General features: G+C 32.3%; 1 protein-coding gene across 1 annotated transcript in view; it reads right to left on the bottom strand.

The window, feature by feature from the left end:
* RIMS1 (regulating synaptic membrane exocytosis 1) overlaps positions 1 to 15,208 on the bottom strand; it is a 478,148-nt gene that overhangs the window by 139,139 nt on the left and 323,801 nt on the right. Inside the window, 8 exon segments of the mRNA XM_077767235.1 lie at positions 1,971 to 2,033; positions 3,588 to 3,713; positions 4,323 to 4,479; positions 9,330 to 9,401; positions 10,467 to 10,620; positions 10,748 to 10,919; positions 11,486 to 11,616; positions 13,419 to 13,531. Of these exon segments, the coding sequence (XP_077623361.1) occupies positions 1,971 to 2,033; positions 3,588 to 3,713; positions 4,323 to 4,479; positions 9,330 to 9,401; positions 10,467 to 10,620; positions 10,748 to 10,919; positions 11,486 to 11,616; positions 13,419 to 13,531 (988 nt within the window).

Here is a 15,208-nt window from a genome sequence, read left to right on the forward strand (position 1 = left end):
GTAAATAAACATTAATTATTATAAGTATTAAATTATAATAATTATAAGTTATAAATATAATAATTAGATATTATGTATTAATTATAAAAATAAATAGGCAGAAAATGAATTAAACAAGATCAGACAGATTTCTTTAGTATAGTATATTTAACATACTGTGCATCTTAAATCAGTAGGGAGGGACTATAATTTGCAAAGTTTCCAAAATCTGTTTGACTCACAAACTCTCTTACTGGCACAGCACTAACTCCTCAGAATCTAATTTTGGAACAACCAGTTTGATGGAAAATGTCAATAGACCTGGTTTTGAATCTTTGCTCTGTTACTTATAAAATTAAACTTTCTCAGATCTTTGCTCATCTGTAAAATTAGGGTAATAACATTCATATCATATAATTACTGCCAGGGAACTGAGATAAAGCATATTAATGATGACAGTATGCAAGGAATTTTATTTTCCTTGTTTGCTAGAAAATAGCAAATTCTCAAAATTCCAAAGTAAATATGATATGATATATTTTGAAGATAAGAACAAGTAATAATAAGCCTGGGCAGTTGAGAATTATAAAGGATTTGAGATAATTTTTATAACATTTCTCATTTTATATTTTTCCCTAGTTCATAATCATAACTAAAATTTCCTCATTTTTTCCCGTGGTGCTACAAACATGGAAGTAGTTATCAGCAGGCTAATATAAGAAGTTGAAACAATTATTAGCATGACCATGTTTGCAATACTGAGCAGAACCGCAAGTTCCATGTAGACAAAATAAATCCTATATTTGACCATGTATATTACAAGTGCTCCAGTTCCGGCTCTTCCCATCGCGTTCCTACTTTTATTGGCCAAAGTATTTGAAAGAATCCGTGTGTTGGTTTATTTCACTGACTTTCTACTTCCTTACTTTCTATTAACTCCAAATTGATAATAAGTTTTTACAGACTGCATTTTATGAGTAATCTGTAAGAGACTTATGAATTAACTTATTTATTCTGGATATGAAATCCAAGATGTAATGAGATGAAAATAAAGTACCAGGTTCTTAGCTCCAGTTTACAGGAGAATATTCCATTCCCTTTTCTTCTCATCTTTAAAGAAGCATCATATTGTTTGTTACATGCTTTTAGGAGGAAGTCTGTATTGCAACCCTTCTGGACTAGTTGGGGGATGGAGGGAGGGAAGGTTAAGACGTTAGAGGTCAAATATTCTCATTCTTTATCAAGAAGGAAGCTGATGCTCAGACAGCAAAAAGTGACTGATGAAAGTTTTATTAAAAGCAAACAGAGTATGTGGGGCGCCTGGGTGGCTCAGTTGGCTAAGCATCTGATTTTGGCCCAGCTCATGATCTCATGGTTTGGTCAGTGAGTTTGGGCCCTGTGTCAGGGTCTGTGCTGACAGCTCAGAGCTTGCAGCTTGCTTCAGATTCTGTGTCTTTCTCTCTTTTTCTCTCTGCCCCTCCCTTACTTGTGTTCTCTCTCTCTCTCCAAAATAAATAAACAAACATTTAAAGAAAAATAAATAAAAGCAGAGTATCAACAATAGTAGAACACAAAAGGAAATTTTAAAAAGGCTAAAACAAACTTATAATCATGAAAACAATAACACTGCCATGCACAGATCAGACCTCTTGTGACTAGACAGGTATGTGTGTGCACTGTCAGGGGGTTGGGGTGAGCATTTAGAATTGTAATTGCAGAAATCGGTTCCTCAGTTTTAGGAATGTGTAAAACAGTTCCACAGAGGCTCATCAATCAGTCTCTGGATTCTGAATATACAAACAGAAAAGCAGTCTGCCCGGATTAGAATTAAAATATATTTGGAACCTTTCCACAACCTCCAATAAAACAAAACAGATTTTGAAGTAATTTAACATATCTGTCATCATACCATTAAGGGAGAGAAGAAAGAATAGTAGAATGGAAAGAAGAGCCATCACACACAGTTACCATTACCAAATCCCTGTATTTACCTGGTAGTATGGAGGCATTCTGCACTTCGTCCTCGTTTTGCTCTGGGCAGCATAAGAAGCTCACTGCACAGACAGGATGGGTGGTGAATGGAACAGATAAATCATGAGGCATTAAATGACATGGTTTATGCCAATGGTATGCCGATGAAAACATGAAAAGGGAAGAAACCAGATTGTCTGCACTAGCATATTTGCTTCAGAGGTTAAACAAAAAGAAACATGACAGTATTTTTAAAAATTTAAACAATAAAGTACAAACATTATGGTCAAAGTCCTAGCTGTTGCTGATTTGCTATTGTATCTCCAAGTGACTTTACAGAATATTAAAACAGAACTAAACTAAACCTTCCCCAGATAAGACATTAGAAACCTATTTCCAATTCCAGATACTTGGATGTTTTTAAAGACCTCTGAAAGTCCTATATATCTGGCCTTTCTGATGCTAATTGGAACCATAAGCACGATAGTCCTCTTGGTTTCTATGGCCACTAAAAACACAGTTTCACATATTAGGTTTTTTTTTTAACCAATCATGAATATACTCGATTAGAATTGTTTTATTTTAAAATTGACACTTTTTCTACACTCAAATTAATTTCACTTTATTAAATGCCTTGGTCAAGAATCCTTTTTTCCATCCTCACCTAAAATTAGTGGCCCCAATGAATGTTGACAAAGTGTCCCTCACTCAACTCGGACTGAGCAGTGTGGAATCCTATTCCTCAGAGCAGTTCTTGTCTCAGTACCCTATACGACTCCACTCTTGAAGGTCATGGCATCACTTCCCACAGTAGGATGACAATAAAGGGTTAAGAAGCCCTATTGAGTTTTATGTCCTTGACTTCACAGCTAAAATCAATCATTAAGCACCACTGTATCATTTCCCTACTCCTTCCTGAAAGTTTCACCACTTTAAAAAGCCAGAAGACGATACTGAACAAGATGGTTTTCCTAAAACCTAATTCAGATTTCATGCTTGTGGTCTAGCATATCACACGGTTATATGGTTCGTTTGAGAAGAAAGTCTATGGGCATGTAGAACAACTGAGTCATAATATAGATTTTTAGTAACTGTGTCCAGGAAGTTCTTGTTCATCTGAAAAAATCCATCTTGATTATTTTGTACTTTATAGACATACATTTACGAAAATTAGGTATATAAAAATATTATTACTGAAATCCTCACAGAAACTCTGCAACATTAATTATCTTTCATATGACCTGTATCCAAAATTGTTTAATAACAGAAAAAACATATTTTTTATAATGACATAAATAACATCCCAAAGACTACATCCCACAAAATATAAAAGATTTGAAAATTGCTTCGGTAAGCTTCCTTCTAGAAGTTAGAAACAACAAGCTATACATTTTTAACTGGCTAAACATAAATTTTGATCTCTAAAAAAAGGCACACATAATGACAATATAATGTTAGCCAAATATTTCTTAGAGTTGCGTTTCTATTAGAATATCTTAAACAGTTGTTCCTTGAGAGTTCAGTTTTGAGTGATTAAATACTTTTACTTTCTAATGTACTATGCCAAGATATCTTTCATATATTAAAACAGAGCAAACAGAAAGTTATAATGTTGAGATCGTAATTTGAACAAATACCTGTCTTGTTCTGATAAATACTGACTATCCACATCTCTGGATCTGTGATCAACTGGACTTCGGGAGGCATCATGGTGTCTGGTTGGAGAACGTGACCTTCTTGTTGGATGAATTTCATCTAAACTCCTAAAATGATTACAAAAATTCGTATGCATGAAAGTGTATCATCTTCCCAAATCAGGCAGACTAATGGGTAAGATTTGACAGTAACTGGCAAAAAACTGGCATGACTTAAAAAGTATTGGCATCATAACCAAATACATATATTATCAATGAGCTGAAGTGCTCTGAGTGCTCTGCCGGAGCTACGTTTCTCCAACCTTCTTTGCACCTCTGTCAAGCTTTATATAGTTTTGTAAGCATTTAAAGTGCTTCAAAGACAATTCTAAATTTCTTAAAAATACATTCTGCCTCTTAACCTCTTCCTCTTTGCCGTTTCTCTCCACAGGCTATTCACTATCATACTATTTTTCCTAACAGGAGAGAAAACTAGCAAACAGAATACAAGACAGTTATTAAAAAACTGCCCTTGGGACATAAACTTCCTCGACTCCCTGGAAAAAACAAAATCTTGTGATTCAAGAATAAAAAGACATTTTGGCTACAAATGATTCTGAAGAAAAGAACCTGACTGTCCAAGCCATTATTTCATTTCAGTAACAGTCTTGTGGCAGCTTACATTGTTTTAAAATTAAAAAGTATTTTCAGAGACACTAAGCCCATCTCAAAGCCTACCTCTGTAATGGCACATTTGGTAAACGTGAACGCGGCCTTCCCTGATCATCGCCGCGGTGAGGAGATACTGAACGTGAGCGGTGATGAGTTGTTCTTTGCTGTTCTGGCACAGTTAATGTTGTAGATTTACTTTCTCTAGCACTAGACCTATAACCTACTGGCAAGAGTACACACAAAAGATCAGTCAATATTCTTCTATAATGTAAACTGTAATGTGGAAATATCAGATTACATCTAAAGCAGCCAGTGACCTATGAAAACAAATGCCATGCAATCAGTATTATTAGCCTTTCTCTTCAAAACTATTAAGTATACGTACACAGAGTGTAACATATACATGCATAAAAGCAGGCTACAGATTTGTTTAAAGGTACCATGGAGATACTGAATATGAATATGACAGTTGATGTCTCAGACATTATGATGAGTTGGGATACTATTTTAATTCAAAAACTGAATGTAAGTGATTTTTCAGCAACCTAAATCAAGCACTTGACAGGGAACTATAGTTAACAGACAAGTCAATGCTTAGAAATTTAGTGTCTCTTTAAAAGTTACTTGAATTTTTCTTCCACATGATAAACTATTTTAGTTGAAATTCAGATAACTTTGCAAGTAAGAAAATGAAAATGTCATCATTATCAATTTTAGTTAACAAAGAAAAGCACCAGATCTTCATTACTGCAAATACTAACTATTTGCAAACCACATATAATACTTCAATTTTCAAGTGAAAATAGTGTGTGGATGGAGATGATTATGGCAATAATGGAGCGAAAATTAACCCTCCTATAGAAACAATTCTCAAATCTACCTCAGGCATCTGAATCTATTCCATAAATGTATTGGTAACATAATAAATACAGTTAACATAACTGCAATTAGAAATAAATTCTAAAATTCATTCTCTTGAAGCAAAAATGTTTACATCATCTCTGACTTAGTTAAGATAAAACAGCAATCCAATCTCAAATCCACAGTAATAGTTAAAATTTTTTTTGCAAAGGTCATTGTTTGTCATTATTGAAAGGAAAATAAAAAATTCTGTGGCCAGAGGAAAAATGATTATATTTACAACTACATAAATGTACACGAAACATGAAAACATTAAATTTCACTGGGCAATTTGGACTGTTCTTCATTTATTTACTTGATAACTCCTACATTATTTTAAAATATGTCATGAAACATCATTATTAAAGGCAGACTAAAAATCCCTAACAATTTATTTTTTGTGATTGTATGACTTTTTAACTCAGCTTAAAATATAAGGAATGTCTTTCAACATTTTATAAAGTGAAATTTGTTAATACTGAGATCAAAGAAGCTCAACCATTCTGTCATTCTGAAAACATCAGTATAATGACTGAATAATATAACCATAAATGTTATAATTTATAATTTCATATATTCCATTTTATAACAAACATCATAGCAATTATGCTATTATTTTGAGTTTTGTGTAGGAAAGTTTCTTTGTTATTGTTCAGCTGTATAAATTGCAATATTAAGTCTACAAAGAAACCAACTAAATTTACATGTAGTGAATTTATTTCACAGCTCATTATAAAACAGTTATTTTTAAAGATATTTTAAAGATAAGGTTATTTTTAAAGATAATTAATCCAAAGTCCGAATCACATAAACATTTCAAATTAACATTTGTTACCACTTGACAACATTTTGTATCAATTATACAATAATTATGTAAGGTCAAAATTGAATTGGGAGTACTATTTTAAGATTTCAATTAGTATTCATATTATGTAAATAAAACTTTCATATTTGATATAATTAATTACTATGAAGTAGCTTAATCTTGTTGTGAAAAGGATATAAATAATTTACTCCCCTGGGTTCTTTGTATTTATGTAGAAAGTAAGACTTTTTGTTTATCCTATCTTAATTTGTATTCACAGTTGTCTCTGTTTTTTTTTTACCTTTTAATTTGTTTTATTATTTTTTTTAACATAATTTATTGTCAAACTGGCTTACATACAACACCCAGTGCTCGTCCCAACAAGTGCCCTCTTCAGTTTTTTTATGCTTTTCAAGATAATTTCATTTTCTTTGTATTATGTTTAATTTATCATTGACAACAAATATTCTAACTTGAGAAAAAGGTGGGAGGAAACTGATATTTTATTCTCATTTCAAGGTTTTAGTTGCTCCAAAGTTTGTTTTTCACTTTCTGTGTTTGCAAAAATTATCAGAAAAGTTGAGATTACCACATGTCTTGCTCCATATAAGGGAATTCTGTATATGATTATTTTTATTCTTCTTAAACAGCTAAAATCACTTATCTCAAATAACAACAAAATTAAGATAAGGTTAATAAAAAGTAGCTCTGGATGTCTCAGCTAATTTCAAAACCTTAGATTCCCTAAGTGGAGAAATGTTAGTAAGTGCATCGAACAACAGCAGAGAACTCTGTAGTTCTAGAAAAGCAAGCATATTTATCTAAAAAGCAAATTTAAGGTTCAGCTGTGGTAGGACATCAAAATAAAGGTTTTGGGGGTGCCTGGTGGCTCAGTTGGTTAAGTGGTCAACTCTTGATTTTGGCTCAGGTCATGCTCTCATGTTCGTGATATCAAGCCCCATGTCAGGCTCTGCACTGACAGCACAGAGTCAGCTTGGGATTCTCTCTCTGCCCCTCACCCACTCATGCTCATGCTCTCTCTCAAAAACAGAAAGAAAAAAAAAAAGCTTTTGAATTTCTTCGGGAAACACAGAACAAGAAACTTCAGAGTATACTGAACATATGCAGAACTAGTATATACCTCTAAGCAAATTTCTCTTCATATTGGATGCTAGGAAATTTAGTAACAAATTTGTAGTCGACCTCTAAAAGCACATGAGAATTTATCAACATGCTTATTAGCTTATCCCTTCACTTTATTTCAGCTGCTTGCCCTTATTTTATCAATGATTCATCTTTCCTCTTTATTTAAAATGTATTGTATATTACTTGCTACATTGTATTTTTCACATCTATATATCTTTAGAAGCTACCATATGTCCATTTTGGGATCAGGGAAGAGTATAACTGAAAATATAAATTAATGCATTAATTCCCTTTTTAATTTATGAAGAGACCTCTGGAACATATTACTTATTGGTTATTTATTCGTTATATTCAATTAAAAATCTGCCTCATTACTTTTTAAATACTAAATTAAAATGAATATTATTTGAAATGATAATTTAGGCACTGTTTCTATATGATAAAATAGATTATACACATGCATAAAAATCATGATAGGCTATTTCAGTAGTATGGAATAAAAATATTTTTAGAACTCAGTGGATTTTGGTGGTATTCAAGCACTAATTCCACCTGTAGTGGGTCCCATAACTTCCCATTTTGGTAGCTGTGTGATTTCTCAGGAAATGAGAAAAAACTTACCATTTCAGTAATTTAGTATTTATTCAATTGACCATTTATGCTGTCATCCGTTTGCTATCCTGCCTCATCATAAAAAATATGATATTTTAGGTGAATAAAATGTGAGAACCACAAAAAGAAGTAAATTCTATTTAGATGAGTTGGTAATGACAACATTAAGGCTGATTAACATCAAGGATTCTTGTTAGAAAGGCTTGATGACCTTCCTACCAGGAATCATCTGATTCCTATTTAATATCTCAATGGATTTAAAGTACAATTACCATACTCTGGTTTCTCTTCAGATCGCATAAATCTTTCCCCTTTTTTAAAGTACAATTACCTTTCCACTTTCAATTTCATTAAAAAATAATATTCTATTGAATGTTGTGCTAAAGTTTCTGTGGAGAATGTGTGTAAATATTATGATACTTTTATAAACAAAACAGAAAACAGAACATTAAATTTTACCCACTATTATTTAAAACTCTCCCCATCTGATATCAAAGAGTATTATCTAAAGATGGGCACAGCGGCAAACTTATTGTTTTTAAGAATATTTGCTAATGTCATATAGTGATTAAATACTATATTTTCTCTGAATTACAGGAAGCAAATAAAAGCTAATTTTAGAAAACTCTCCATCATTTCTTATAGTTTTAAAGAAGTTGTATGTTTCTCTCCAAATTGTGAATTTAGTCACTAGTGTGGAATCGATCTACTGACTTTACCAAAATCATTGCCTTCAAATTCAGTGCATCTCCATCTGAGAAATGACATAAATTAAGGGGTCATATGTCAATATTTTCTAAGGAAATGCCTTTAGTAACTCATATTTATATGTCCCAAGATTTTCACTTTACTTACTTGTTATTTGATATTTCCTTTGTATTAGTAAATCAAGGAAATAACACAGGATTAGTGCCAAGGAAATTAGCCTTTACTACTTGGTTCTCTCAACTTTCTGACAAAAAAGAGTCAGATGAGGAACAGAGATCTGAACCACATAACGCCACAAAAATTTGTACTAACTTATAGAGTGACAAAAAGATGTTGACTTAAAATGAATACTGAATCTTTCTAAAGCATTTCCTTATTTTAATACATACATACACATTCTAAGTATAATAAGTGGTAAACACATCACAAAAGCATTAAAAGTTAAGCCATGCTGCATGCAATTTTAAATCCTGCCATGCACCTGTCTCAGTATATTCCATGGAAGGCTACATTGTTTTCAGAAACAGAGGAAGGAAAATTGGAGGCATAAAATATAAAAAAGAGGAGGATGGAATTTTTATTTGAGAAAATGAACCATATCCTTTCAAAATGAAATTCATATTTTTACTTATGCTCAGAGCATTGTGAAATAATGATTTCAACCTAGCTAGCCATGCTTCTAGAAAAGAACCTAAGTTAAGTGGGAATGTAAATGAATAGTTACTAGTACATTTAAACTTTTTTTAAAATAATTTGGAACACAAGTCACCATGGAATAATATAATACTGATTTCTCTGTGCTATAAATCTCCAGTTCAGTATATCAAATAAGTCTGGAAACTGACAGTGAAAACAAGCATAAGAAGCACAGTGAAGCGGAGCCATGCTCTTCACCCACGCACCTGGAGGAACTACTCCAATACCATCATCAACCTCATAATCTGAGATGTCACTATCACTGATTCGCTGAGATCCTGCACAACAGTAAGGCAAACAGATACCTCTGTGTCTTGTTGGTTTATGAAATGTAAAGTACAGGGTCAAAAATAAAGGTTTTTTTTTTATTTTTTTTATTTTAAAGCTAGTTACGTTACTACTAAATACTTCTGAACAAGAATAACACAACTTCTGGAGCTGATTAAAAAAATGTTAGTGATCCAAGGATAACGTTTTCTCAGTATCTCCTCCTTAAGTCATTTAAGACGTAGAAGGAATAGAATTTCATACAGTAAGATTTTCACGTTTCAAATTATTCTTTAAGTATACAACTGTTTCACTACCCAGTTAGGGGCCCTTCTCCACAGTGCAGGGTGGATGGGGCTGGGTGGAAAGATTAAAAGACCTTCTCGGCTGGAGTTCTACTGAGCTCATATGATTAAAAATGGCATCATGGCCCTTTATAAAACATTTATGTTTATCCTTCAAAATTAGCCATTATACTGCATTAAATATTAGCTTTGAGAATATGATTGATTAGAGAGGCATGACTATGAAAAATTCAATTATATGAGGAACACAATTGGGTTCTAGATTACCAAAATGAAGCTTCTAAGCTTCAGCTGATTAATTATTTAGTCCTATATCAAATTTTAATGGATACATGCAGAAAAGAATACTGTTTTCCCAATCACCAGATAAGTAACAACAAATGTACTTTATAGTGTGTCTTAAAAAATGTTTCCTATGAATAACAATATTAAAAATACCCAGGAACTATAAGGTTATCAAGAACTTTATAACTCAACAATAATAACAACAATTACTTTACCAGTTAACCAATCAACAATTCAATCAGTACTGGGCAAAGACTGATAATTCAGAGTTTTTAAACTTTCAGCTCTAGAATCCCTCTATTGTACTGTACATAATACTTTTATTAGGGAAATGTAGAAAATAGTTTTGCCCAGTCTCTTTATATAGATAAATAATTTTCCAATATTTTGATGTCTAATAAACATTTGAAAAAATATCCTGAATGTTAATCTCTAATATGATCATAACTAATTATGTTATCATAACTAAAAATAACTTTAACCTACTTTGTAGTTTTTTGCTAGAGCTTTCTCCATGAATGTGTCGCCTTGGCATGAAAGGTGATGGCTGAGGCAGAGGTAGTGAAGATTCATCATGCGTCTGAAGTTTATACCAATGTGGCTCATCATCTAAAAGTGCTGTCTCCAATTCTATGAGGATCTGAAAGGGCAGTTCTTAAATTAAATCAAGCCCCTTGACCAAAACATAATATAAAAGCAATCATAATCAATACATATCACAAAAACTTCAATAAGCATTTGGCTTGAATCTTTACAATATACGTCACCTCTCCAAGAAATTCACTCTCTTCTTCTTGTACTCTTGGTTGATCCCACACAGTTATTTCTAACATCCGTTCTCTAAAATCTCTACGATGTACATGTGAATAGACAAATGTTTGATTCCATTTTGGTTCTAGTACTTTCTTTACTGTTTTAGTCCTCCTTTTGCTTTTATCACTGAAAAATAAGTATGTTTTGTAAATGAGAAAGCAAAATAAAGTGTGTGCTGCCATCTACTGTAGTGACATGTAATACCACTATTGGGATTTTTACTATTTTTAATTCATAACTTTTAACATTAAAGTCTAAAAAGACCATAGAGTTTAATACTATTCTAATTTTAACTACAGTATTAGCAGTAGTTAGGATAATAGACATATATATATATACACAAAGGTACATTCCAAATGATGTACAGCTATCCAAGACTACTAGATATATAAACAAGGTAATGAAAAAAATTTAAATTGGTAAATTATTTTTTAAAAAATACAAGGCTTGAGGGGTTTTTTTTTCAGGGAGGAAGTTTATTCCCTCATAGAGAATGACTGTATTTTAAAACTATACCACAGATGTATGTGTATGTTCAAACTCATCATATTAACTATGTGCCACATTTTGGTATGTCAATTTTACCTTGATAAAGCTTTAAAAAAGACATAAAGCTATATCCCAGGAGACAATATTCTACCTTTTCTATGAGTAAGAATTTTTGTATATTTTTTTCTAAAATTATTCACTACCTTCTATCTGGAAGAAAATACATTTTCACATAGGGATTCCTGGGACGCCCATCTACTCTAGTCGGTAAATCTGTTGCTTGCAGAACATTTACAATCAGCTGGTGTCCCACTTTATCATACCACAGCTTCACCTGAGATCGATAAAGAAAGGAATTATTTGTACAGCCTTCTACAAAAAATACTATTTTTGAAGAACATTTGAATTATAAATACAATTTTTGAAAAGAATATAAATTTGAAAGCATAACCACTTACAACTTGACTTTTCTCTTTATGCATTTTAGACATGACTTCAAACTGTCAAGCCTATAGTGCTATACTCTCTTAGATCATGTTATGAAAATAAAACAGATAACAATTTTATAAAAAAGGTAAGGGAATAAATGGATACTGAAATAACTATCCTTGTTTTTAAATGCTAAGTGCCAGTATTTGGTGATTATAAGTGACTTAATGACCTTATTGTGACTACATGCATTTTGTAGCACCAGATGTCATTGAAATAAAATGAGGCTTGGTGAATAAATAATTTACCCAAGTGATCTGGAAGAGATCAGGAAACCATTTCTTTATTTACTTTTCATAATTCACCTATTACTGGTTAATTTTCATGAGAGAAGGAGAAAAGAACAAGGAAGGCAGGAAGGTGCATTACATACCTTCAGCAAACTGAAGGCCAAATAATGATATTTTTACTAAGGTTTTATAACAGTTTGAATAAAGAAAAATGGGGGAATGGCACACTGAAATACTATTGTTGAACTCCTAAACACCAGAACTTCAGCATTCAATATATTTATGCTGGCAGTAAATAGTGTTAACATTATTATTTTTTTATTTAGAAAGTTATTTTTGGTTTTGTAGTTGAGTAAGAACTGGGACAGAAAGTTGTCTAATGGCAATATATATGGAACATATTTAACAGTCACTTTAAGAAAATAAACTAATTTAACATAGGAATGGTCTTTCATAGCGCAGGGCAGATTAAGGATTCAAACCTGATTCCATATGAATCTATATCTCTGTTTTCAATTAAGACCAGAGACGTATTTTTCAAAAAACCAGAACAGACTTTTATCCCTCTTGAAATATAGGTGGAGTGTTTCAGAGATTCACACACACAAAGATAGCAGGGCAGGTAAGATAAACAGAAAGGACTATATAAAGATATCAATCTACTAAAAATAGAAGTTAAAACCAGGAATGGTTTTAAAAATAACATCGAGCTTACAGTTATCTTCTTTAATTAATGACAAGAGAAAAACAGCAAAAATAAACTACAGAAATCCATACATTACCAAGGAGAAAAAATACACTATTTACTTCAAACTTGCAGTTTGAAACAAGTTTCTTTCAGTTATGAATATAAACGTCCTGTATTCCATCATAGTCTACATAGACGTGGCATTTCATAATGGTAAGCCATCACTTTATTACTTTCATCACGTCATATGTAAAGCAATAATAAGAAAAACTGTAGCTTTCTCAGAGTGATAATTAGATAATCACTTAGTGTTTCACTAAATGTCTCTAGAAAGTAAAAAGAGTATTTTAAATTTTGTTTTAGGCTCCAGGCTCATAAGGTCAAGTAAGTGGAACATGACTTTCTGAGCTTCTTATATCTTACCAACTGACCTTGGAAACTCGCACACAAAATATAATGGATATTTTATTTACTATTTTGTCATTTATCATTGAATGTTTATAACATTGGGGTACTCTGTAGGCACTCAGTAAATATTTCGAAATAAATATATGAATAAGAGCTAATCTAATAATTTAATAAATACATGCAAAATTGCTGAAATAGATTATAGTGTTAGGTGACTACCAATGTATCAAAGGCTTCAAAGAAAGCCATGCATTTTTAAGGATGGACTCAGAATAGTGAGCAAATCCTAATGGTCCTCAACATGGAAAAAAAAATACATACAGAAAGTTGTCCTGGCAAGACTTGGGGGGCATCTTTTAGAGCTCCAGGACTTGTTGGAGAAATAACAGAAATGGAAGGTCTTTCCATCTTCTGAGATTCAAAGGAACTTGAACCTAAAATGAGAAAAAAAAAAAGTAATTTGTAATAACATTTATAATATATGTGTAGGAATAAATATTTTTATAGAATCTTAAATGCATCTGTTATTTATATAAAACCATAATTCAATACCATCAATAACAGTAGAACACACTTCCAATTGGATACTCCTAGAAAATGATCATACTGTCTTCTTTGGTTAATTACCTATTTTAAAAGTATTTATAATGGTATAATCAAATATTGTATTTATTTGCTTCCATTTATATTGGTTTTCTACATTTCTGGAGGGTATCTGTATAGTTTAGATTCTTGCATAACCTTATACATAGGTAAAGGGTTCAGGCTTTAGTGATAAGAAGGATGGTACCTGTTATTTTAATTATCTTGGCCAAAGAATCACCTATTATAAACTGTCCTGGCTGAGAGTAAAATGAATGCACATATAGTATAACTTATGAGCCATATCTAAGCCTAGAATTTATCGCTTTTAAAATAAGATTTACCATCTCTCTCAGTTTTGATCCTGAAATGAATCTCCGAAGTGTCTGAGAATGCTGTCTCCAGTGATTCACCACAAGTGACCCACTTCACCTTCATGTGGAGGAGGCTGGCTGTCCACTTAGCCACTCGGTGAGGCTTTCCTCCCCTCTTTTTTAAATGAGAGGTCTTTCTTCTCATATCACTCTTAAAGTATACCTTGACATAATCCACGGTATAGAATGTCTATAGAATGCTATTACCCCAGCAAGTATAATCTTAAACCGACAGCCATTCAAAACTTAGCTTTATTGATAAAACATTCATGGAGTATTGCCTGAGGGTATGTCATCCATATATTTTTTTTCCTAAACACACACAAATTTAGTCTAAATTAAGTCACATATCATCACTTTGTGCCCTGCAAAGACTTTAAGAAAGAGTTCCATACAATTCTTTGTTATTATGCTTCTTTTATCAAGGATCCTTAGGATAATTTTTTTCTTGGGTCTTAGTACAAGAACACTGTTGCTTCTAATAATCAGTTTATTTTAGTATTATAGCAGTTTATTTTTAAATAGTATTGACACTATAAATTATGTAATTGGTCCCATTTCCTTCTGTGTACTGGTTATCAGAAAGCTCAAAACCAAATATGGGCTTATCTAGCAGGTATGCATGTTGGTAGGCAGTTGATATACGAAGCTAATCTTCACTTCCTTGTTTATCCCACCCATACATTTTCTACCGCCTTATAACAATAATCACTTGGATCACTTGTTTTCCTCTTAAATAATGTTGTATTTTGTATTTCTATAAGATGGGGTCCATAATAACACTTGGTCATCAAGCCCAAGGTACTGTATTTAATGCCAATCCACTGCAAAGTAAATTATCTGTATCACTTCCACGTTCTCACTGAAAACTTCATTACCTGTTTAGACTTTATCACACGTATTGTCATCTTCTATCACCTGGAGTGTCTTTGAAGGCTATGTAGATAATTCAACCCCTTAGGCTCACTGCCCTGTGACTCCCTTATATTCACTGAACTTTACCTCTATTCCACCTACTTACTTTCACAATCATACCTGACACTGTTATGCTGTTTTTAAATTATACTAGTGTGCATGTTTCTTTCACTAGAAGTCTAGCACATGAAACTGAGCTAATTACCAATCAGACCGAATAATCCCGTATCACAATAACTT

This window comes from Crocuta crocuta, unplaced genomic scaffold, assembly GCF_008692635.1.
Source record: "Crocuta crocuta isolate KB4526 unplaced genomic scaffold, BGI_CrCroc_1.0 scaffold518, whole genome shotgun sequence".
Taxonomy (NCBI): domain Eukaryota; kingdom Metazoa; phylum Chordata; class Mammalia; order Carnivora; family Hyaenidae; genus Crocuta; species Crocuta crocuta.